This window comes from Monodon monoceros, unplaced genomic scaffold (genome assembly GCF_005190385.1).
Source record: "Monodon monoceros isolate NGI ecotype Baffin Bay Population unplaced genomic scaffold, NGI_Narwhal_1 Super_Scaffold_16, whole genome shotgun sequence".
NCBI lineage: Eukaryota > Metazoa > Chordata > Mammalia > Artiodactyla > Monodontidae > Monodon > Monodon monoceros.
Genome location: NW_021703772.1, coordinates 14,538,330 through 14,564,057, shown reverse-complemented (window position 1 = coordinate 14,564,057; position 25,728 = coordinate 14,538,330). Strand labels below are relative to the sequence as shown.

The following is a 25,728-nucleotide window of genomic DNA, read 5'->3' as shown; positions in this document are numbered from 1 at the left end:
CTTTAAAATGAGGGTAACAATATACCTACCTCTTAGAGTTGCTGTGATAATTAAATAAGTTAATACACGTAACTTACTTAGAAACTGCACCCTGGGACTTTGCTAGTGGTCCAGTGGTAAAGAATCCTTCCAATGCAGGGGACTCGGGTTTGATCCCTGGTCGAGGAACTAAGATCCCACATGCCACGGGGCAACTAAGCCTGTGCGCCACAACTACCGAGCCTGCGCATCTGAACTAGAGCCCGCGTGCTGCAAACTACAGAGCCCATGAGCTCTGGAGTGCACGTGCCACAACGAAAGATCCCGCATGCTGCAACTAAGATCCAATGCAGCCGAAAATTTTAAAAATAAAATAAAAATTAGAAAATAAAGAATTTACCTTAAAAATAAAAACTGTACCCAGCACAGAGTAAACACCAGTAAGTGTCAGTCAATCTATCACCACTACCACCATCACCATCACAGCACCACCATCATCTTTTCCCAGGGCATGAGAAACTGTGTACTGACCTCCTGTAACATATCAGAATCCTCAATGGCTTTAACAGCAGATTTCTTGGATGTTTCCTGAATTTCTCCACCGATTATAAACTCATCCAGGATAAAATAAGCCTTTTCAAAATTAAAGATAATATCTAGCTCGCAGACCTGGTAAGACAAAAATGAATATTTTGATAAACTTGCAGTAGTATTAGGGGAAACATGGGCCAGTGATTCAAGCTTTTCAACAGTGACACCCATGTGGCACACTAAAGATAAAAATATCAGATGGTATTTTAAAGCCAGAAAAGTAGAACCATGGAAATCCAGGCCCTGAATAAAAGTAAAACCACATTCTAGTAAAGCTGAGCATTTCCTTAGATAATATTGTTTAATGTCACAACAGGAAATTTGAGACTCAGTCCAGGAGTGAAGCTGCCCAGCTCACCTCTCCATCCGCACAGATAAAAGCTGAGCCACCACTGCCTTTCAGGCACGAGGGCAGTGCCTCGTTGCTCCGGCCCTCTGGTCTGTAAATTTGGCTCCTAGCTTTAGAACTCTCAGAAGCTCATTCTTCAGAGGCAAATTAGCTCAATTGTGTTAATTTTTCTCAAAATTATGTACCAGGCCCGTGCTTCTCAAACTACAGAGTATATCCCAATCACCCAGAAAGCTCATTGAAACACACACTACTGGGCCCTACCCTGGAGTTTCCGATTCAGTAGGTGTGGGTAAAGCCCGACAGTTTGAACTTCTCATGGGTTCCCCGGTGATGCTAATGATGCTGGTGTGGGGACCACACGTCGAGAACCGCTACCACTGTCACAGACCAAAGCAGAGTCTGATAGATTTGGTTAAATGTAGCAAGTAGCAAGACCACTCCCCATAATGCAAATAAGGCTCAATTCCAATGTTTCAACCAGACAGCCACTCAGGCACCATCCCGGCTGTTTCCCTTCTCACATATTCCTCAACTCTCGCTTTCCATACCTTACAGAAGGTCTGCTCACTGAAAGTTTTCAGTCCTCTCCCACCTTTATGGCTCAGAAGCATCTGATACACTTCACCCAACCCTTGCTTGAAAATCTGCTCTTGCTTACGCCCTGATGTTGGCAATACCACTCAGTGCCCGTTTTCCTCCTCCATCTCTGACGGTCCTTCTCAGGTTCCTTGGATGATTTATCCCCCCCCCCCCCGAAGCTTGCATTCATTTAAGAAGTATTTACAAAATGCTTGGGACACATCAATCAGCAAAACAAACATCTCTGCAGCAGGTTGCTTACTTCTAGGGACCCACCTTCTTCCTAAAGACTGGTGCTTCCCAAGAGAGCCTCTTCTCTTTGCAACACATACATTCTCCTAGATAATCTCACTGACGCTCTACAGCTGGGTCTTCCATGCGGGTGGCTTAACGAAGTGAGATCTTTATCTAGGCCTGATCTCTCTCTGCAGCGCTAATCCAATATTTTCATCCACTAACCAGACATTTCTGCCTGGATATTCCTCAATCTACATCCCCGTATTCCAAACTGAATCAAGCATATTCTTTTCCCTTTAGTCCCTGTTTTGCTTAGTAGCTGCAAGCTCTATCTCGTGGCTCAATCTAATTCATTCTACAGTTCAGCTTAAGTTCCCCTCCCTCTCATTCCTCTTTCCCCCTTGATCTCATGCCTCTCAAATTTGATCACCAATTTCTATGGATTCCATCTTGTAAATAAACCCCTAACCTCTTGTCCATTTTCGCCGCTACTCAGGCCTGCAACGTATCTCGCTTGGGGTGCTGCAGTGACTTTCTAGGTGGTGTCTACCCACGTGAGGTCAATGACCACTAGCACTTTGCTAAAATGCTGATCTGGGTCCTTTCCTGGGTGAGGTCTTCTGTTCAGGACAGTTTTGATTCCTCAGCATGGCATATAGGAATCTTTACAGCCCAGCTCTCTGGCTTCCTGTGCTGGTACCCACACCATGCTAAAGCTACACATTCCACAAACTCACCCGGTTCTTTCATGCCTTTACCCTTTGCACATTCCAGAAATTCCTGGAATGTTCCAAATGCCTTTTCCTTTATTCTGCTGGCAAAATCAAACTCATTTTTCACGGCCAAATTCAAAAGGTATGAGCACAATGATTCCCCCAAATCCTCTTTTCTCACATAGAGATTCTGCATCACTTCCTTTGTGTTCTCTTACATCTTGTGTGCCCAAGTATACGCTTACTTATCAATCAGTTCCCCTTGTAGTGTGAGCTCAGGTACAGAAATTGTCTTAGTCATCCAAATACCTCTGGAACCTGGCACATAGTAGGATGCAATAAATGTTCTCAGGATAAATGAATGAGTCGGCCACCACACAGGCCTTATTTTTATGATGCTGGGGACTAATGCTTCCCAGATCGACAATGCTATGACTTCACATACAATGGATGTCAATATTTTAACAAGTTGCTCCGTATATTTAGGATTTAGGTCAATAGACTTGCAGACTCTCCAAGGAAAATGGTTTATATTGACACACCCAACTGAGTCTAGAAGCATAAGAACAAATAAGTACAAAACCGCTGTAATAAATGGCCATCTAAGAAAAACTAATCTAATGAATCTGCAAAGGTTATGGTCTCTTCATTCATTAGAAAACAGCATCAAATCAACGTGTGTGTGTGTGTGTGTGTGTGTGTGTGTACACACACACACAGCTAATTTCCCCCTCCCTACAGGGTCTGTCTCTTTCTCTCTCTCTCCACATACACATACACACACATATATGTGTAAAACCAGTTGAAAATAAGAGTCTATTCACTGGGACATGATAACTATAATCCAGGACTTCCCCAGAACTTTAGGGTTCCCTCTGGAGAATAACCATCAGAAAAAGGATGGCATCATAAAAGGAAATATTCTCAGCTTATAAACCCTTTTATTTCTAGAACACTCACTCCAGGAATTTGAATGAGACTAGAAGTGAGCTTCCCAGGCAAAAATGTAGAGATCAGAGTACAGGTTAAAAGTACAACAATGGATTGGGAATAATACTTGCAACATATATAACAGAAAGGAAAGCATAGTATCCATGATATAGAAAGGATTCTCACGAATCCCTAAGACAAACACCACAACATAAAAAGTCAAATAAAGGCTGTCAAGAAGCAATTAATAGACAAGGCAAGAAATGGAAAAGGCCAATGCACATCTAATAATATATACAGCCTCCCTAGTAATCAGAAAAATGCAAATTGAATTAATGACCATCTGACTATTAAGAAGAGATAATATCCACTGCTGGTTAAGTGTATGGATAAATAGGTACTCACACTCACTGTTGGTGGAATTTGTAAATATTATAGGCATTTTGAAGGCTCAAACTGCAGTGTCCATCAGTTTTAAACGTACAAATCCTTTGACCCAATAATTCCGCAAGGAATTTATTCCTATGCTATACCCAAACCAGTGCATAATAATATATATTAATAACAAGGATGATGGCAGCATCATTTATAATAAAAATTGGAAACAACTCAAAAATCCAGCCATAATGGAATTGCTTAAATAAAGTGTGGTCTACCCCTATTGTGTATCGTATTATATACCATGGGAATTCTATGCATAAAGTTGGAAAGAATGAAGTAGATTTCCATGGATAGACACGGAAATAGCTCTAAGATAGACTGGTAAGGGGAACAAAAGAAAGTTGCAGAATAATATGTATAATACAATACCATTTTTTATTTAAAAAACTGTATATGTCTAGAAGGATATGTAAAAATATGTATTATTTTGCAATTTTAAACAATATAGATAAACAGAAAGAAAGCACAGTAGATTAGACATTCGCGCACATTAAAGAAGGTACAAGAAGTAAGCAGTTACCAGAGATCAGAAGAGGTGGGAAGTCAGGATTTATAGTAGCAAGAGCTGGGGAACCCCAGAGTTCAAGGCAGGTGTAGACCAGGAATCCAGGACAGAGAGGAACCTCATGAGAAGAAACGAGCAACCAGAATCCTGCAAAGTGAACTTGACAGATACTAATGCAAGTTCTCTGGGAACTTCTCATACCCCACCCTCCACTCTCCTAGCAGCAAGCCATCCCCAAGGCTGTAGGGCTCACCAATGGCGATGGGGCAATTAATTTACTGCACCTAGTTTCAAGGGGTAGGGATAAGGGATAAGGTTAGGTAATATGCAAAGCCAGATACACACACACACATACACACACACCCTGATTATACAGTTACTATCTCCAGATCATAAGGGAAATGGCTACACAAGTTCTACTGGCCGAATAGAGAATGTTACAAACAAGCAAGTCATTCATATACAGCAACTTCAAAATACTATTCTATTTGCTACTGAGTCTAACCCCGAGGGGTTATTGTACCTGAGAGTAAGAAGAGAAAACACCTCAGAACCTGAGACATAATGTAGATTTCTTCAGCTACTGTCTAATTGCTCAAATACTACTTCTAATTCTACCTTCAGGGCGCTGCCCCAGTATATGAGAAATGTACCCTTGATGCTCAGATGACTGCACTCCATCTAATTACGCAAAAGCACATGGCTTCTGTGTTAATAAACACATGAGCCTCTTTCCTTATTTTTTCTCATTTTCTCATGTCTCTCTATTCTGGAAGAAAGCTTATAAAAGGAAAAAAACAGTGGTAATTTAATGTTACCTTTGATCTCCTAGCCTTGTGTTTACTACAATTTTACTATAATTTGGCTTGAGGGACTTCTGTTATAGCATAATACATGGTGTAGTGAGATTATTTCTGGCGTTTAAATAACTAAATCTTTTTGGATAGAATTTAAGAAGGACCTTCCCTTACTGAATTCTGTTCTAAAGTAAGTACAAAAAGTTCAAGTTATGTACAGCAAATGCATAAAAGGATGTATAAAATAATAAGGCAAAGTACAGTTACATAGTGATTGACAGTTTATAAGTATTGTTAATTACACTATGTCTTTGATCCTCATAATAGCCCCCATGACATTAGCAGAGTAAATATTTCTATTCAACTTTTTGAATGTCATTTTTCTTATCTGTGAAATAGAGATCTATGATGAGTCAAATCATGGGTTTGGCGAGAAAGCCAGCTGACACCAGGATCCAGCAGGACATAGAGCACCCCTCCCCTGACAACAAGAAAACTCCCTGAATCAAGACAGAACCTCTAGGGCTTCCCTGGTGGCGCAGTGGTTGAGAGTCCGCCTGCCGATGCAGGGGACACGGGTCCGTGCCCCGGTCCGGGAGCCCACATGCCGCAGAGTGGCTGGGCCCGTGAGCCATGGCCGCTGAGCCTGCGCGTCCGGAGCCTGTGCTCCGCAACGGGAGAGGCCACAGCAGTGAGACGCCCGCGTACTGCAAAAAAAAAAAAAAAAAAAAGACAGAACCTCTCCAGCATAGCAACCTCTGCACTGTCCGGGTGCATCAGTAAAACCTCACATAACAGCCTGTAATGGGAAAATATGGCAGGTGTCGAAGTCCTCAAACTGACCCTTATCTACTGTGAGACTCTGAGGCATTGCCTCTTAGCCTCTATAAACTGGGCTTCATGCTACTTACTGAAGACCGAAAGATTAACTAGTTAATCCTTGTAAATCTCCTGGGAATTGAAAAGTGCTAAAAAATAAAAATAAATTAGTAGCCAGAGATTTTGATTTATCTGTCATAGGAAGGTAATATTTTCTAGTCTTACGAGAAACTCAGTACAGAGTTTTTTCCTGGGATAATATAAGGGCAAAATTCAAGGAAACCTTCAGGATTAACACAAGAGGAAAAGAAAACCAAAGAGTAATATATCATTCCTGAGACAATGTCATAAGAATCAGTATTGCTGGGCTTACTCATCACAGTTAATTAATAAGAATTGAACATGTACTGGGCACAGAGGCTTGAACTACTCTTAGCTGCTCTTAGCTTAATGAAAGATTCACTGAACTTTTTTAGTGAATTAAATTTTGGTCCATGACAAAGACAGAGCTTCTAAAGGTATGCCAAAACAGGATGAAAAATTAATAATATTAGAGAAATAGGAATGCATCCTGATTCTGCTGACACTTTAACTGGGCTTAGAATGAGGGAAGTTGATTCAAATTCTCTTGAGAAAGCAATGTGTTCTGAAATATCTGATATTTGGTCAGATAAGATTGAGATAAAATTCAATCCCAATTCACATTATCACAGTTGGATAAATCTAAGAAAACACAACAGGTCAAACCAGAGTGCGGAAATGAGGTGGAAAAGGCAGGCTATGGGAATCTCTGGGCCTCAGGAGAACTCTTTCAGGGCTTTGCTAAAGGCCAAGTCTGCGGTTTATTTCAAAAGACAGTACTGCAATGTCAGAATTCCTCTGAAAATTTGAAAGCATAAAATTAAATAATCTCAGCTTTGAAAACTTGCCACTATATATTTGCAAATCTCTCTTTAAAAAAATGAAAATAAACTTGGTGAACCAGGAGAGAACAAAAGAAAAATGGTTCTTTTTTTTTTTTTTTTGGCGGTACGCGGGCCTCTCACTGCTGTGGCCTCTCCCGTTGCGGAGCACAGGCTCCGGACGCGCAGGCTCAGCGGCCATGGCTCACGGGCCCAGCCGCTCTGCGGCATGTGGGATCCTCCCGGACCGGGGCACGAACCTGTGTCCCCTGCATCCGCAGGCGGACTCTCAACCACTGCGCCACCAGGGAAGCCCTGCCTTATTATTTCTATACGCTGACCAACAAACTGAAATCTCTGAAGCAATATTTAGGTCTTATAACATAACTTACAAAGACAAAAAAAGAAAAAGAAGAAGAAGAATCAAAGAGAAGGAGAGAAGGAGAGAGGGAGAGAGGGAGGGAAAATTATTTCAGAAACCTTTCAGGTACTCATCCTTATGAAAACTGTTGCAACAAATCTGACAAAACCTTAACCAATACTTCAACTGCTGTTCATTCCATTATATAGAATACAGTACAGAAAACTCTTCGGAAAGCAAATTCTCTTAACAGCATTTAATAAAAAACTTCAGAGGGCTTCCCTGGTGGCACAGTGGTTGGGAGTCCGTCTGCCGATGTAGGGGACACGGGTTCGTGCCCTGGTCCGGGAAGATCCCACATGCCGCGGAGTGGCTGGGCCCGTGAGCCATGGCCACTGAGCCTGCGCGTCCGGAGCCTGTGCTCCGCAATGGGAGAAGCCACAACAGTGAGAGCCCCGCGTACCGCAAAAAAAAAAAAAAAAATCGTCAGTGAGCCAGGAAATAGGGAAGAGAGTATTACTGAGAAGAAAACATTTTCCTAATCCACTGATTCATTTCTTGAGACTGTGAACTAGATAAAATATTTCTGGAACATTCTCTAAAATCAGCCCAGAGCTGGTTCCAAGGGCTGAAAAAACGAACAAATAAGTCCCAGGTCATGATCTCGAGATACTCGCAACTTGGTGGTCAGGCAAATCCTGTACAAGTTGAGGATAATACAAGGCTGCTCCATGTTGCTGGAGCACTGGATATGTCAGGGATAAAAAGAGAAGTGAGAAGGTTGGAGCAGTGGTCTGGGACCAATGTTTACAATGAGTAAATGCCAAGCTAAGAAATTTGAATTGTATTCATTAAAGATGGAGGAGAGTGACCTAATGTCACCAGAGATCTGTGCATTGGAAGGACAATGCTAACAAACAGGCCAGGAAAGGCAAGCAGAGATGAGTCCAGAGGCAGAAAGGGGGAGAGATGAGGTTTAAAGGAAAAGCAAAACTGTAATCCCAAGTAAAACTATACTAGTGAGAGTGAAAGGAGATGAATTTTCGTCCAATTTGAATAGACAGAGGCAGACTTAAGTAAAGGGTGGAGAAATATGTAAGGAACACTGTCCTTCTGCGTTGAAAGATCCTAGGACGTCATAATTTCAAGCACAAGACTGAACAGGTTTTCAGGAGCTAATTTTCAGTTCGTGTCATGTTAAGACTGAGGTGAGCGTGAGAAGCCCAGTGAACAGCGTCATCAGCAAAGTGAAGAAGAGTCATCTGGTGATGGATTTCCAGGAGACAGAGTCTAGTAGACACACAGGAGAGAAGAAAGAAGGAGCAGGAGGGCATTTAGAGGGCAGGGGGAGGGAGGGAGCTGGGGAAGAGACCAAATTGGGGCCTTCAAAAACACAGGATGGGGCTTCCCCGGTGGCGCAGTGGTTGAAAGTCCTCCTGCCGATGCAGGGGACATGGGTTCGTGCCCCAGTCCGGGAAGATCCCACATGCCGTGGAGCGGCTGGGCCTGTGAGCCATGGCCACTGAGCCTGCGCGTCCGGAGCCTGTGCTCCGCAACGGGAGAGGCCACAACAGTGAGAGGCCCGCGTACCGCAAAAAACAAAACAAAACAAAACAAAACAAAACAGGATGAGAATTAGCAGAACTCAGTGTCAGGGCAAAATAAAGAGGAGCGGATTTAAAGAAAGCATTGCACTGAGCAAGGGTCCAGTGCTGCAGAGAGGTTAAGGCAGGTGAAGATTAAAGCAGCATCACTGGTGTTGACCATTATGATTTCCTTGGAGGAGTAAAGGTGAAGCCAAGCCATAAGCTGCCGCAGAGTGAATGTGTTCTGGGGATCAAGGCACCTCGTAGAGTGTATTGCTTGGCAGTAAATGCATGGAGATTGAATAGCAATGTGAAGGAAAAGGATTTTGGTTTTGTTTGTCTGGTGTTGGTTTTTTTTCTTATGTATAAATAATATTAAAGAACCCTTGGAGCTTAGTAAAAGAAACCAGAGAGAGGATAAAAAGGCACAACAGAAAAGAGAAGACAGTCAGTGGGGAGTAAAGGACAAAATATCAAGGAATCCTTCACAATTAAATTCTAGTTTATTGAAACAAGGTGTCTAGTGTGGCTGTGGTCTGGACATACACACACCACCTGCCTCTGGAAAGCTCTGGATCTTCCATTTACTAAGAATTACAGGAAAGGGGGAAAGCGTTGCATTCTGATTCTCGGCGCAAATGCAGTTCATATTTTAGACTTGAGAGAGAGAAGGAATGTGAAAACAGACAGAACTGAAGTCGGAGCTGGGGTGGAGACTGACTCATTCTACAGACCAGGACACCACTTACATTTCCAAAGTATTTGTCCAGCAACTCCACATAACGATGCACAATCTCTAGTGTCAAGAGCTCATTGTCCTGATTTTCTACTGCACAGCAAAAATATAAACTAGCATACCTTGAAAAGAAAAGAAGATAACATAAAATATAATGACACATTACACAACCTGAAGATGGTTTTTTCCATGAATATGCAGTTACCGCTTCCTCTCCGGGGATTCTTCCTGTCCACATCCAAGAGGGAAATCATTATTCATCATATCCAATAGCTTCCCAAAATGTAAAATAGAATATATAAAAACTATGGTGGGGATTGGGTTATTTCTGTTAATTATGTGAAAGGTCCTCAAAACTTTACCTTAAGGAGCTGTGATCAGGGTAACCTTTGACCCATGGTAATCAGGGTGCCTGTTCATGCCCCTCCCTGGATTGTGAATTGTCCTTTCTAAACTCCAGAGCCCTGACCAAGGGGCCCAGGGGCCCACGTGCCCACCCTCTTACTTCATACTGTACTGTAATGTGCCTCCCATCCTCAGCTTATCAAGTCCTCCCCCCACCATGTGTGTTTCTTCTGCCTAATACCCTCCTCACCCCATACATGTGGCTCACTCCTACTTCTCCTGTAGCTCAGAGCTTGGATGTCCTTTCCTCCAGGAAATCTCTGTCCTCTCTGACTGCACTGGATGCCCCTGCTATGCATTCCTGTGCCTCCCTCACAGAGCATCCAGAGCTCTTCATTCCGTATTTCATGGCCTGTCTCTCCCCCACTAAATCAATGGCTTCCCAAAGGCAGGTACTGAGTCTGCGTTGTTCACCGTTGTTTACCCAGTAGTTATAGATAGCTGTTCAGAGAACTGCTGAAACCTATTCTTCAGGTAATGGTTTAAATCACAATTGAACCCCAAGTTGTAGAAACCAGGCAGAGAGTAGGGACAAGCCTTTTGTCGGCAAGGATTTCCTGGGACTCTGTCTTTCTATCCCTGGGATGCTTATTACTATAAGGGCCTTTGCTGACGTCTCCCAGGATGCTAGTACGAAAAGTTTTGACCTTGGGCCCAGCAAGAGAAGCTTGGTCCAGGCACTTCCTGGTAATTTACTCCATTGAATACAGCCTTTGATGTTACCTCTGTCTTTCCCCTTCCAGTTTTATAAACACACCTTGTGAGAGCCTTTCTAATGTGTGTTTTCCCTCTGAAAGTTGCAGTATGATGTTGGATGCAGGGTCAGATCGGCTGTGTTCTGGTCCTGGTTTAGGCGTCAGTTATCTGGGTCTTTATGAGCAAAATGACTTTACCTCTCAGGGCCTTAGTTTCCTCACCTAGAAATTGAGGTCCCTTTCTAGTATGGTCTTGCCATGGCAAGTAGGTACAGTAAAGAGAGGATATACAGTCTTTAAAGTCAGAAAACTCTGGGTTTGAATCCTGGCTCTGCTGATTACCACTCAATTACTGTGACTGGGGACTAATTACTTAAACTCCCTGCGGCTTCAGTTTCCTTATCTGCAAACGTGAATAAAGGGCTGCCCATCCCTCTATAATGTTAACCTTTTCTCTAGAGCATTTGTTACTAACTGAAACTGTTTTGTTTGCTTAACAGACGAATAAGTTCCAAGAGAGCAGGAACGTTCTGTGTCTTGTTTGCTACTGTATACACAGTCATTAGAACAGTGCTGGAAATATAATAGATGCTCATAATTTCTTGAATGCATGCGTGCATTATCAACACATAAATTAAGTATCTAGAATAAGTATCTAGAATCCGTCCTGGCATATGGAAAGCCTTTCAATAAATGAGAGTTCTCTTCTATTCTACTGGTACAAACGTTTGGCCTCCGGCCTTCAAAGATTTCAGTAAATGATAGAATTGGTGTTGCAGTCTAAAAAGCTCAGGACTCAACAAACCAAATAGTAATAAGAAATTCAGTTCTCATGAAGTTACTCACACCTTTTATAAACAAGTTTTAGCTCCTTCCAGTCAACAAAACTGCTTGTCCTCTGACCACGAGAGAGAATAATCTGAACAATATCCCGGGTAATCTTTTTCCTTTCCTTGTCAGGGAGAGTAATGTACCATTTCTGCAGCCGTAATTTCCCTTGTCGACTGAAGAGCAATATGAAATGAATCTAGAACAAATAAAGGAGAGAAGAAAAACCAGAATTTGGTCAGCCAAATCATTCTACCATAGATATTAAAATACAGCAGCAGGGTTTACAAAGGATTATTCTGAACCGAGGAAAAAAATAATTACCAGCAAGAAAACTATCCCCTCTGACAACTACATTTAACCCCAAAAGAACAAAGAAATGCACACACCACAAACATAGCTTATTTATACTATAGGAGAGAGATAAGTTTTCTTTTACGAGTCACAGACTCATAGTGAGAATAGAACTCTTTTGAGAAAATATTAAATATATATCAAGGCAGAATAGAACTCTTTTGAGAAAATATTAAATATATATCAAGGCAGAATAGAACTCTTTTGAGAAAATATTAAATATATATCAAGGCAGAATAGAACTCTTTTGAGAAAATATTAAATCCTTCCTTCACAAGCCAAAAAAAAGTTAAAAACAGTAGAAGGGTTTACTTTAAAAATTATACTCTTGCTTCATATCACAAGTATAGAAACCAAATGATAATATAGACATAAAGAAGAGAAGTAAGGGAAGGAAATAAGGATGAAGCAAGGGGGAAAAGTGAGAAAACTAGAAGGGGACCATATTCTAATTTTTTAATAAAAATTATATATATATTTCAGGTGTACAACATGATGGCTTGGTATACACATACATGGCGAAGTGATTACTATAGTCAAGCTAATTAACATATTATCTCCCCACACAGTTCTCAGTTTGTGTGTATGATGACAGCACCTGAAATATACTCTCTTAGCAAATTTCCTGCATTCAATATAGTATCATAAACTATAGTGAGCATGCTGTACACCAGATCTCTAGATTTATTCATCTTACATAACTGCAACTTTGTTCCCATTGACCAGCATCTCCCCATTTCTCCCACCTCCCCATCCCTTGTAACCACTGTTCTACTCTCTGCTTCTGTGAGTCTGATGCTTTTAGATTCCACATATAAGTAAGATCATGTAGTATCTGTCTTTCTGTGCCTGTCTTATTTCATTTAGCATGATGTCTTCTAGGTTCATCCACATTGTTACAAATTACAGGATTTCCTTCTTTCTAAGGCTGAATAATATTCCATTGTATGTGTATGTACGTATGTATACACATACACACAGCATACTTTCTTTATCCATTCATCTGTCAATGGACACTCAGGTTGATTACATGTCTTAGCTATTGTGAATAACACTGCAATGAACATGGGAGCGCAGATATCTCTTTGAGAAACTGATTTCATTTCCTTTGGAAATATACCCAGAAGTAAGATTTCCCTTGGAAATATACCCAAAAGTACTATCATATGGTATTGCTATTTTTTTTTTTTTTTTCTTTTTGCGGTATGTGGGCCTCTCACTGTTGTGGCCTCTTCCGTTGCGGAGCACAGGCTCCGGACGCGCAGGCTCAGCGGCCATGGCCCACGGGCCCAGCCGCTCCGCGGCATGTGGGATCTTCCCAGACCGGGGCACGAACCCGTGTGCCCTGCATCGGCAGGCGGACTCTCAACTACTGCGCCACCAGGGAAGCCCGGTTTTGCTATTTTTTAATTGTTTGAGGGACCTCCATACTATTTTCCATAATGGCTGTCCCAATTTACATTCCCACAGTGTGCAAGGGTTCCCTTTTCTTCACACCTTCACCAACACTTATCTCCTATCTTTTTGATAATAGCCATTCTAACAGGTGTAAGATGATGTCTCATTGTGGTTTTGATTGGCATTTCCCTGATGATTAGTGATATTGAGCATATTTTCATATACCTGTTGGTCATTGGTATGTCTTCTTTGGAGATATGTCTATTCAGGTCTTTTGCCCATTTTTTTTTAAATTGGATAATTTGTTTTCTTGCTATTGACTTGTTTGAATTCCTTATACATTTTGGGTATTAAACCCTTAACAGATGCATGGTTTGCAAAATTTTTCTTCTATTCCATAAGTTGTCTCTTTACTTTGTTGTCTCCTTTGCTGTGCAGAGGCCTTTTAGTTTGATGCAATCCCATTTGTCTATTTTTGCTTTTGTTGCTTGTGCTTCTAGAGTCGTATCCAAAATATCATTGCCCAGATCAACGTCAATGTCAATATCAATGTCAAGAAGTGTTTTCCGTAGGTTTTCTTCTAATAGTTTTTTCAGGCCTTACATTTACGTCTTTAATCATTCTGAGTTGATTTTTGTATGTGAAGTGAGATAATGGCCCAATTTCATTCTTCTGTGTGTGGATGTTAGTTTTCCCAACATCATTTATTAAAGAAACTGTCCTTGTCCCACTGGGCATTCTTGGCACCTTTCTCAAAGTTCAAACTAAGTCTCAAATGCAAGCTCTTTACTCCACTTTGTGGGATACCTGGCTGAGAGTTTTAGAGTCAACCATCTCAAGATACAGTTTGGCATCACAATAAATGTTTACAATTTAAATAGTGTGTTGACCACATTAGGAGGAAACCTGCTTTTATTTTCAATTAAGTTTCAAAGTGTGCATTTGAAATGCACATTCCTATTTCAATGAATTTTGAAAGCTTTACATGAATAGAAGACGCTGTAGAAATTTACTGTGGAGCCTGGGAGGTATGGAAGATTTGTTTTTCAGAAATTGTCAGATGGTCCGATCTTTATTTCATGAGATTAAGTTTTCTCAATCCACAGTATGAGAAGATCAAGTTTAGAATCATAATTTATTCTGTTGCGTGTTTTTTTTGTTTTAAAAAAAATAAAATTCATTATTGAGGTTAATTGTGTCATGGAGGGAACAATATATACTAGGAGCCAAAATAATTACAATTTTAAAACTTTCTACAAATAAAATATTCAACCCTTTTTATTAAAGAGATTTGGCTCTGAATGTCACAGCACAAATCATACAAACTCAGTAGGTGGATATATCCAAAGACCAACAGAAACCAGGCTCTTTCCTCAGAGCATCCCCTACCCCAGCCTATAGAATTTGAGGTCTTCTTAATAAACTACATTCTTTCTTAGAAAGGAAACATCTGTTAATAAGGACTTGAAAACCAAGACATGGCAAGTGAAAAGAAAGCAAGTTAAAAAGCCCTGCTCAACTAGCAGCTTTAAGAAAAATCACCCTCAGTCCGGAATTTGAAGCATCTGTTTAGAACAGAGCATTTTCTTAAATACACATTTCACTGTCAGCACAGGTATAGATAATTCAATAATGAAACACAGCTACCGCTTTCTAAGAATCATATTGAGAAAGGTATTTTTTGCTGCCAAGAAGAGATCATCATAAAAGTGACATTCTAAAAGTACACAATTGAATGGGAATAGAATAATAAAACCTCAGGATCTTGAGAACAAGGTTCAGCTTTTGGATTATCACCAGCGGCTAAGACTATTCAATCCCATTTCTAGTGACTGGTCAGACCTTTGCTAGAGAAATGAAATCCACACATTTTCTTGGTGCTTACTTTGCATTTCCTGTCAGAAAATTTTCTTCTTCACATCTAACCTAAATCTTTTCTGTTACAATTTAAACCGATTTTCCCTGATTTTATCCACAGAGCAGATTAAAAGACAATATATCACTACCCTCGAAATAATAAGAAACTCTTCAAATACTTGAAGACAGACTTTAAAGTGTACCTGGAGTCTTTTCCTTCCAGAAGAAATTACCTTGGTTTCATGTCTTCTTCTTATTGGTTCTATTATCAGATTTCAAAACCATCATTGTTACAATTCCTCCAGGATTACTTCATAGATAAATGTCACTTTTAATTTATGGAGCTCAGATCAAGGAGCTCCAGTGAGTGGCTGGAACTATTTCTGAGTTTAATTATGGATTACTTTCTATTCCTTCTACTGCAACTTTCCCTCAAGATCAAGTGCCTGCCTTCTTAAACGGCTCAACAAGGTAGAAAATAAACAAATAACTCTTTTTCATTCTAACAATGAATTCAAAGAGAAAGGATGATCAGGAACATAATACACACATCCATGAAGCGATTTAAAATATAAAAATGTGTTTCAAATTCAAAAGAAGTAACAAACAGGTTCAAGTTTATCCAATAATTGCATTGCATAAGACAGTGTTGACAGATTTTATCCTCTCAAGTTCTGCTCTAAGGGAAAAGAAGTGTAGCTCGCTCCTGTGTGTCTGGTGTCTGTTGCCTCTCCAGAGTTAACAGTGTAGCATGAGAAAACTGGCGGAATGAATTGTAGTGATTCACAGGAGTTCATCACCTCGAGCAATTAATTGTATCCAATTTATCAGTTTAGTCATTCAAGGCATATTTGGATAATATGTTTCAAGAGGTTAATCAAATACCATTTTTGATTAGCATTAGCTTGAGAGTATGAGAAACAGGCAATTGGGAGGGTTTGGATTTTTTTCCCAATATTTACAAAGAGCCAACTTCAACTCAAGTTGATGTCATAAACAAACTTCAACTGACTTCAGAACACCCAGGCATTTTGTTTCAATAATAGTGCTGGCAAGAAAGGAATAATGGAGAGGCTGATCGGTAATCCTCTCCTGGGAAATGCCAACTCCAGAAACAACCATAACATCCAACGAAGTGTGATGAGCAAGCCTGACTTCTTACATTTGGCGCAAATGCTCTGGCCTTAGGTGGGCATCTGATTTCACCGAGATCTCCCCTCCCTCATTCAAGGTTAACCTGAGACAATAGCAGAGGAAATAATCACATTGGCAGCTGAATTAATTGTATTTTAGAGACCTTAGAGCACAGATCATTTATTCACGCAACGCATATTTACTGAGTGCCTACTCTGTGCACTACGAACCTACAACGTAAAACTTGGTTCTTTACCTTGAAGCGCTTTTAATTGTGATAAAGAATACAAAAAAAAAAAACCCAAAGTAAACATATTGAATTAAACCACAGGGCGTTATCTCCTCTACCTCCCAAAATGCCACTAAAATGACAATAGTAGAATTTTCTTAAATGCATTAACCCTCAAAGACAAGGAGAATGACAGGGGATGTGATAGCAGCCAAGAGATTTCAACAAATCTTTGGAAGATGGAAGGAGACAGAAGAGTGATAACTAACTTAGCAAAATAAGGAAAATCGTAGCTTAAGAGGCAGATTACAAAGACAAACCAGCCAACTCTCCCAGAGAAAGCCTGAGGGCAGCACTCGTGGGTACCATGGCTCCACAAAGTTCTAAAAACAGGGACACTGGCTAAAGGTCTACCTACAGAGTGGCTGGCATGGACCACCTGTGGCATTTCCAGGGGATTACAGCTAAGTGAGAACACTCACGCATGTGTACACACATAGCACACATGCACATACACACACTCCTCAGTAAGTTCCCAGCTGCTTTATTCAAGGGCACAGAAATTTAGTGGAGGTCATGCAGTTGAAGCACCTCTTAGCTCGGCTTCCTCTGGCCCCCAGTCGGTAATGGACAGCAAGCAGCTGCCAATGATGATCCAAACAAGGCACGGTTTACTCAACCTGAGAAGCTCAAATTTGTGTAATGCCATATTTCTTCTCTACTTAAGGCTCTCAGAGACCTTACCGTAAGGAGAAATATTTAGAGACACCTGCAACCCTCCTGGATCTTAAACGTAATTCAGAGCCTGCAAAGCTATATATGTATCTTCACTAAGAGAGAAACATGTTCCTGCACCTCTACCACCAACTTTGTTGTATAAAAAAACCCATCTCCTAATCAGGAAATGGAATGATTCCTCTCTGGAGACACTGAATGGCAGAGAAAAGACCTCTAGGTACTAACAATGGAGCTTTCCAGGCCACCTGACTACGCCCTCAGAACTGCCTATTAGCATCTTAGCACCCACTTTTAAATATGAGCAGAGGATTACCAGACACTTGAGAATAGTCTCTAATGTCAAAGAAAGAGACTGAAAAAAACAAATAGAAAAAAAGTAAGCACTGGATACAGTAAGAAAGCATGCAGGACAAACTGTTACACACACACACACACACACACACACACACGAACATGAATATGCTCAGAGTTCAAAGAAGATGGAGTTCCTATATCAATAAAACAAAAACAGCATTCTACTGGGAGAAAAAGAGAGAAAACTCTTGCAAATTAAAAAGTATGGTAACCAAAATAAAGTCAGAGGATTCTCCAAGAGATCGGAACAAACAGAAAAACAGATGGAAAATTAGAGGAAAAAATAAAACTATTAAGGGGTCAACCCAGAAGGTGCAAAATCCAGAGAGTTACAACAGAGATAACGGAGAGGAAGAACTAAGGGTTTGCATGCCACAACTAAGGAGCCCACCTGCCGCAACTAAGACCCAGCACAACCAAATAAATAAAGAAATAAAAATTTTAAAAAACAAAGCAAAACAAAAGAGCATTGGACTCCTCACCTGCATTTATTGGAAGACCACACGCCTACACCCAACCAAATTATCAATCGAGTGAAAGAGGGGAAGTGACCTTTGAATTTTCATACTTGCAAAGACTAAAAATAAAGAGAGAAAGATAAAGAAATTTGCACTCAGTATATCTTTCTTAGGAAGCCGCTGTAAGACGTCTCTGAGCAAAGAGTAGAAAAGAGTTAGATATGGTTACCTAGGGCACAGGGAACCCAAAGCAAAATGATGCTGAAAGGAAAGGCCAGAGTGACAGCCACATATCAGACCAAGAAAGCAACCATTCCAGACAGAAGTGGTGGAGGCTGGAGAAGGGGAAGGGGAAGGAAGAACTAGAGTTTATTGATCATTTCATTTCTTTTTACAGTTGGAAAAAAATATTGATAGCCATCTGAAAGATCTGCTAGTGCATTGGTGGGAAAAAACAGGGATAGATACATAGAAAACCAGGCCAGTGGAAAAAATATTTATAAACTCCAGAAAAAGAAATGATACAAGCAAGAAATCATCATCCTTATAAATACTTTGGGAGAAAGAGAAGTGAGGAAATACGCGTGTGAGCAGAAGGAAGTAAATGCCCAGTTACCATGACAGGAAGGCAGGAGACAATGTAAAGAATTAGGAGTAGAAACTTGTCAGCATAAGCATATTATTTAGAAATATAGACTTAACTACCCAAAGAAAGACTGCAATTATTGAAAGTGAACAACGTGGTAAAGGAAAAGAGTTGCTGTGTTTCATTATAAATTATATGTCTGTTTGATTTTTTTTAACTATGTACCTATATTACTTGGATTTTAAATTTTTTTAAGGAATTAAAAATAAATAAATAAGGGATGGTGGAATGCCTATATTTGACAGTGACATTAAAAGCATATTCTGAGGGGATTCCCTGGTGGTACAGTGGTTAAGAATCCGCCTGCCAGTGCAGGGGACACGGGTTCAATCCCTGGTCAGGGAAGATCCCACATGCCACGGAGCAGCTAAGCTGGTGCGCCACTACTGAAGCCTGCGTGCCTAGAGCCCGTGCTCCGCAACAAGAGAAGCCACCACAATGAGAAGCCTGCACACCGCAACGAAGAGTAGTCCCTGCTCGCTGCAACTAGACAAAGCCCGCGGGCAGCAAGGAAGACCCAATACAGCCAAAAATAAATAAATAGAAATAAAAAATAAATTTATTTAAAAAAAAACATATTCTGAGATATTTTCCCTTCTCCCTCCTAATATTAAACTCTGAAATTTAGAGGGAAAAATCCTTAAATACGTTAATTATTCTAAACTATCAGTTTTGAGCTCTCATTTGATTTTATCTGAGGCAGTTTTAGTTTTCAACCTGTACCAGTTCATGAATAAGAGTGCCATTAGTTTACTCGCTTCCAGGTGGAATAATATATTTTATGTCCTGATTTTACTTCAAGCACATAACATTTGACCAGAATTTTACTGTTCCTAATATAATTTTTAAAAAGAGAGGATGGATTAAAAAGTTTTTGCAGATTCTGTACCTATCCTTCATGTACTAACAATTCACTATACATCCCCCTTAGCTATCACCTGTGCAGCAAAGACGTTCACCTCTGAAACTTCTTTTCATACCATGGGTTTCTCAATTCCCTTATCATTTTGCATGTTTCTTCCTGGATCATGTCTAACTCCACCTTTTGCTCATAACAGGGACTTAGTAAATATTGGTGGAAGTGTTGAATTTTGAGAAACGGCAGCTAGCCCTGCATTAATATTCTGAGTAGAGAACTGGGTTTTCTATAAGGGTTAGAGAACACTGTGGTTTGGGGTTTTATCGGGATCATATGCTTGTAACTGGGATTACTTTTCTCCAGATGCAATAAACTCAACTCTCACTTGTTGTATTTGCCAGATCTTCTGGCAGCTTATCCTGTCCGGCTTAACAGTTCTCTGGCCAGAAGAGCTCAATAGCATTTAAAAACCAAGAGCTCCAGCTGCCCTATTCTCTCTGCTAGATCAGTTGTAAAAAATGTTACCCACAACTGGTCTGGGCACTCATTCCTTCGGGGTCCGACAGTTTATACTTGCACATAGGAATGATCCCTTTAACAATTAGCCTGATTTCCTTCCTCTAAGCCTGCTCTGAAAGCGACAAGACCAACCCTCCAAGGCTGCTGCCTCTCATGCATCTCCCTTTGGTCGGAACCCCAATCAGAGGGGTTTCCAGAACGTAGAAAGAAGGGATATCCACTGCTTCTTCACTAGCCTCATGTATTCACCTTCTCGTTGGGCTCCAGTTCCCTCTTCCACAGTTTCCTTCTCTCTAAAAAGGTCATTTGCTTAAGCTTCTAGTGATCTACCTTTATCATAGATGTTACCAGCATGCCCCAGGTGGAAATAAGATGATGTCAGACCACAAAGTTTCCCAGAAGTCATTTACTCGTGTTCTTAGGACAAAGGTTCATTGACAACTGGCTAGACCTCTAACTTAGTGACCCTTTGAAACAGACTAGTTGCGTGCTGGAAATTTTTTTTTTTTTTTGGCCATACCACACGGCTTACAGGATCTTAGTTCCCCAACCAGGGATTGAAACCAGGCCCCTGGCAGTGAAAGCACTGAATCCTAACCACTGGATCACCAGGGAGTTCCCTGGAAATTTAAATTTTAGTTTTTCCAAACTCGTTATATGCCACCCAGTCCAAATGGTGTACCTCCACCACTGTTTCGGATTTGATCCAGGACATGCTGTGCATTTACCAGTAGGCCAACCCAAATTGGATTCAGGACATGAAGGGCATTTATCACTAGGCCAGGCCTCGGCCAGGGCTGGGGGGCAGTAGAGCAGGTTGGTTGTTACGTGGGAAGACTCTGGTGATAGGCAGCTTTTGAGAGTTTGCATTTGAATCCTGGTTCTGTCATTTGTGAGCTAAGTGGACTAGGAAAAGTTACCTGACCTCTCTGGTCCTCAGTCTCATCTGTAAAATAGGGATGACAACAGTAATGACATCAGTAATGTAGAGGATGCGATGATATCACACGTCTACCTTTTAGTGCGGAGCCTAGCACAGAGTAAGCTCTCAATAAATACTTGCTATGGCTAATGAATCATCCAGGAGTCAGCCCAGCCCATTTACAATCCCATTTATCTTCACTGAGGCAAGCAAAAAATTCCCTGCTTCCACCTTTGGAATCACTCCGTGTCTACCCCATCACTTTTCCACTAATTGGTCCCCACATTCTGATGGAAAGTGTCTGTGACAGCCATTTCATAGGTACCCAGAAAGGCATTCTGCTGTTTCTTTGGATAATAAACCATCTAATTTCTAGCTGATTTGCTACCTTGCCTTCTCAGTCACTCTGTCTCATCAACCACCTTCTCAATGCTTAAATAAGGAGCTTAGTCCAGAGATAGCCTAAACGTGCAGGTAGCCCTTTAGGGTTCCCTTCTTTCTTTGGACGGCTGACCAGTGGTACTCTGATCATGTATTTGTTAATTCTCTCCAAGTTCCCTGTAAGGTGTTTACTTGGGGGTTCCTCATTTTTTCACTTGTGTGTCTGTGTATGACTCTAGTTTCTTTTTCTATATTGAGTAACAACAGGTGTTCAGGTTTTTCACCTTCCCTCCTGACTCTTTGTTTAAACTGCATCACAATTCTGTGGTGGGTCACGCTCACACTTTCCCCACCAGTTTCTCTTTCACGGGCCAACAGGGCTCAGTGGGACTTCCAGGGCAGGTGTGGCACTGAATCAGCTGTCAGCTCCCCTCTCTGGGCCTCATCTCCTCCTCTAAGAAACAGGAGAGCAGGGTCACGTATTCAAATACCTTTCACAGGCTGGCAGCGGCAGGCAACATTTTCAATGAGGGTGAGGGTTCCGTATGCAAAGTGGGTGGAAGACACAAAGTCAAACTGTAAATCACAAGTTCCAACTGAAGGGACAGCCTCAACTCAGCCATAAGAAGGTACTGCCAAGAAAAACATTCAGCCAGTATTGCCAGGCCTTCAGATTTTTTTTTTTTTTTCCCAGAAGAAGCCTGAAACCTGGATGATTATGTGAAATACTGGGATTGTTTTACTATTGGCAATTAATAGGAATAATGATAACAAAACCCTGTGCAAGCCAAACAAGGCGCATTGTGAGTGGCTGTGGTCTGTGAGCTACATTCGGGCTACAGGCCTCATTTGAAACTGCTGAATTAAATGACAGCTGAAGCGCCTTATTTCACGAATGCCTTTCTACAGCTTTATTGCGCTCAACAGATTTCCCCTTTTTCTTGTGGTTTCTGAATCTACCTGTTTGAGGAAGTGGCCCCAGAAGCTTGCTTCCACCTCTCAGCCTAATATCACTGTTGAAACTATTCTCAGATCAGTGTCTCCTGTTAACTCTTATTCATCAAAATTTTTAACTTTTTTTTTTTCCTCAAGATTTCCAGCTCAGGGTTCTGCTTGCACAGTACAGGAAGAGAAAATGTATAGAGAGAAGTAAAATCTACACAATCTCAGGATCTCATTTTTGGCTTATCATGTCAACTTTCTTCCTGAGATAAAATGTTGAAAAGCTGCCACATCGGCCAATGTGTTTCAAATCCTTTCCCAGTCCTTGCACACCATCTGGTGGCAGAACTATCTATTTATAACAAGTGAAATGCTCAGTGAAGAAGGAAAAGTAGGTGAATTGGGTGAAGAAGAAAGAGTTAGGAAGAGTCAAGTAAGAGGGGCAGCAAGAGAAAAAAAAAAAAAAAAAGGAAATGAAATGGAAACAAAAGTCATGAGTAAGCCACAAATTAAAAAGTCAACTGCTGAGAATTAACTCGAGGCCATTTATGTAACGCTTCAAAGGTGTTTCTAAAATTGTCTGTTATCAACCTGCTTGCATTGCACAGTAATGTTTATCGGAAGAAAGGAAGGAAGGTAAGAAAGAAGGATGGAGAGATGGATAGCTATACAAAAAGGACAGAACAAGCAGCCTGTTAGGGGTTCAATTGCATCACCCAAAGATTCATATGTTGACATGCGTCCTAACTCCAGCACCTCAGAATGTGACCTTGGTCACTGCAGATGTAATAAGTTAAGATGAGCTCATACTACAGTAGGGTGGGCCCCTAATTCAATATGACGCGTGTCATTATAAAAAACGGAAATTTGGACAAGACATGCACACAGAAAGAACACCATGTGAAGATAAAAGCAGATCGAAGTGATGCAGCAGAAGTCAAGGAACACCAAAGATTGGCAGCAAAGCACCAGAAGCTAGAAGAGAAGCATGGAACAGACTGTCTCTCAGAATCCTCAGAAGGAATCAGCCCTGCTGAAACCTTGATTTTAGACTTCCAGCCTCCACAACTGTGAAACTATACATTTCTATTGTTTAAGCCGCTCAGTGTGTGGTACGTTGTTACAACAGCCCTGATATACAGCTTGTCTCTGGCTTTTCATTTTGTCTTTTTTTTTTTTTTTTTTTAAATCTCAAAATCACCACCATTGTTTTCTGTCACTACAATTCAATATCATAAAACTAAATCATCGGGACTTCCCTGGTGGCGCAGTGGTTAAGAATCCACCTGTTAATGCCGGGGACACGGGTTCGAGCCCTGGCCTGGGAAGACCCCACATGCTGCGGAGTAGCTAAGCCCATGCACCACAACTACTGAGCCTGCGCTCTAGAGCCCGCGAGCCACAACTACTGAAGCCCGCACGCCTAGAGCCCGTGCTCCGCAACAAGAGAAGCGACCGCAATGAGAAGTCCGTGCACCGCAACGAAGAGTAGCCCCCGCTCGCCGCAACTAGAGAAAGCCTGCACACAGCAACGAACACCCAACGCAGCCAAAAATAAATAAATAAATTTATTAAAAAGAAAAAAAACCGATCATCTCAATAGATGCAGAAAAAGCTTTTTAAAAGAATCATCTACATTCCAGAGATAAAGTCAGCAGATTCCATTCAACTTAGCAAATATTTATTCAGTATCTACCCTAGTGAGGTATTTGAAATGAAATAACCACACGTTCCTGGACTCACAAAAGGCTAATAACATTAGAAAGGACAGCAGAGCTGATTTGGTGTAAACCTCATCTTAAGACAGAGAGCTGGTGACTTGACCCTCGGTTGGGTACTTAGCAAGTGGCAGAGTTAAGACGATCTCCCGGCTCCCAGCCCAAGGCTCTTTGCACTTGGCACCTTAAACCAGTTTTTTCCGGCAAAGCTAATTAACTACTACTTTTTTTCCCATTTATGCAAATAATTACAATAGGCAAGTCTTATGCTAATCCCAGAGACCTATTTACAATGACTGGCATGTGTTGAACACGTGCCAACACCATGCTAAGCACATTACATGCAGTACCTCATTTAACCCTCATTAAAACTGTAAGATGTAGATACTATTATTACCCTCATTTGATTGGTAAGGAAACTGGGTCCCAGGAAAGTTAAGTACCTTGCTCTGAGTTAATCAGCAAGAAGAAGGTTCCAGAGGTGGGCTTTGATTCTGGAGCCCACTTTTTAAATTGCTCTGCAACATCACCTCGTGGGGAGACAGCACAGATACAGACAGGCACCAATGAGGCTGGATTCACCCACTTCTAAAGTCAATATGATATTGACCATCTTTATAACTAGAAGGTAGTCCTTGAAGCTCTCCCTGCCTTATCCAATACCAAGAGCTTCTGTAACAATTTTAAAACTGAGCAGGAAGGGCCAAAAGGTCTGTACTTATAGAAATCAAAATAAGAGAAATAAATATTCAACTGAAGATAATAATGACATTAGCACTGAATCACTCTGAGTCACTACTATTAAACATATCGCAGCAGTGACATCAAGATGGGTAGAGGAAGTATTAAGCGAAGTTTATTGGACTGGAAACTTTTTTGCTAGCAGAGAAAGATCATCTAAAGCCATCTATGCAGTTTAGCTAGATCCAACATGGGCCTGTATCGCTTCTCATATAAATGGGACCAATGAGGAACTTGAACTTGGGAAAAATTTGCATGGATAGCTCTATTCAGGGTCTGTAACATTATTGAGAGGGAAGGCCATTACTTCCTTTGAGGTGATAACTAAAACAGGGCCTGTATTGGTAGGGAAGTCCCTGTACCTAACAGAAATGGGGTAGGAGGTAGGGAGGATGATGGCAAGAAAAGAGAGGAAGAAGGTACAGCTGCTGCCTGCTAGGCTTGCTTTCTTATTGCAAATTCACAGAATTTTACCTTTCTTCCTTTCTTTCCTTCTTTCACGTATTCATTCAGCAAGTATTTACTGAATATCTACTATGTGCCAGGTACTGTGTCAAGAGGTGAGGATACCACCAAGAGCAGAACAGAAAAGTTCCTACCCTCATGGGGCACACCTTCTAACAGAGGGAGATGGACAGCTAAACAGTATGAATTCTATCCGAGCCCGATGTGTTAAAGCACAAGTAGCACAAAGAGCTATGGGAAAATAAAATAACCTTGTCTAACGGTCAGGGAACCCTTGGGGAAGTGATCTTCAAGATAGGATCTGAAAGATGAAGAGGATCAGGCAAATGGAAACAGGGAAAGGAAAGGGTAGAGCTAAGTAAGAATGACCAGGCAGAGGGAACAGTGGACAGGAAAGCCACAGGAAGGAAAGGCGATGGCATCTTCTGCAAACTGAGGACAGCACATGTGGCTGGTTGACTGGAGAGGAAGAGTGGGGAGAAATGACACAGGAGAGATGGCAGAGGCAAACAGAAGGAGGGTATTGTAAGCCAGGGTAAGGAGCTTGGACTTTAGTC

The 25,728-nt window shown here is 41.2% G+C and overlaps 1 protein-coding gene across 1 annotated transcript in view; it reads right to left on the bottom strand.

The window, feature by feature from the left end:
• AP1S3 (adaptor related protein complex 1 subunit sigma 3) overlaps positions 1-25,728 on the bottom strand; it is a 53,962-nt gene that overhangs the window by 5,006 nt on the left and 23,228 nt on the right. Inside the window, exons 2-4 of the mRNA XM_029224460.1 lie at positions 11,477-11,655; positions 9,542-9,650; positions 511-648 (exon numbers count right to left, since the gene is read on the bottom strand). Of these exons, the coding sequence (XP_029080293.1) occupies positions 511-648; positions 9,542-9,650; positions 11,477-11,655 (426 nt within the window). The remainder of the gene's footprint in view (positions 1-510; positions 649-9,541; positions 9,651-11,476; positions 11,656-25,728) is intronic.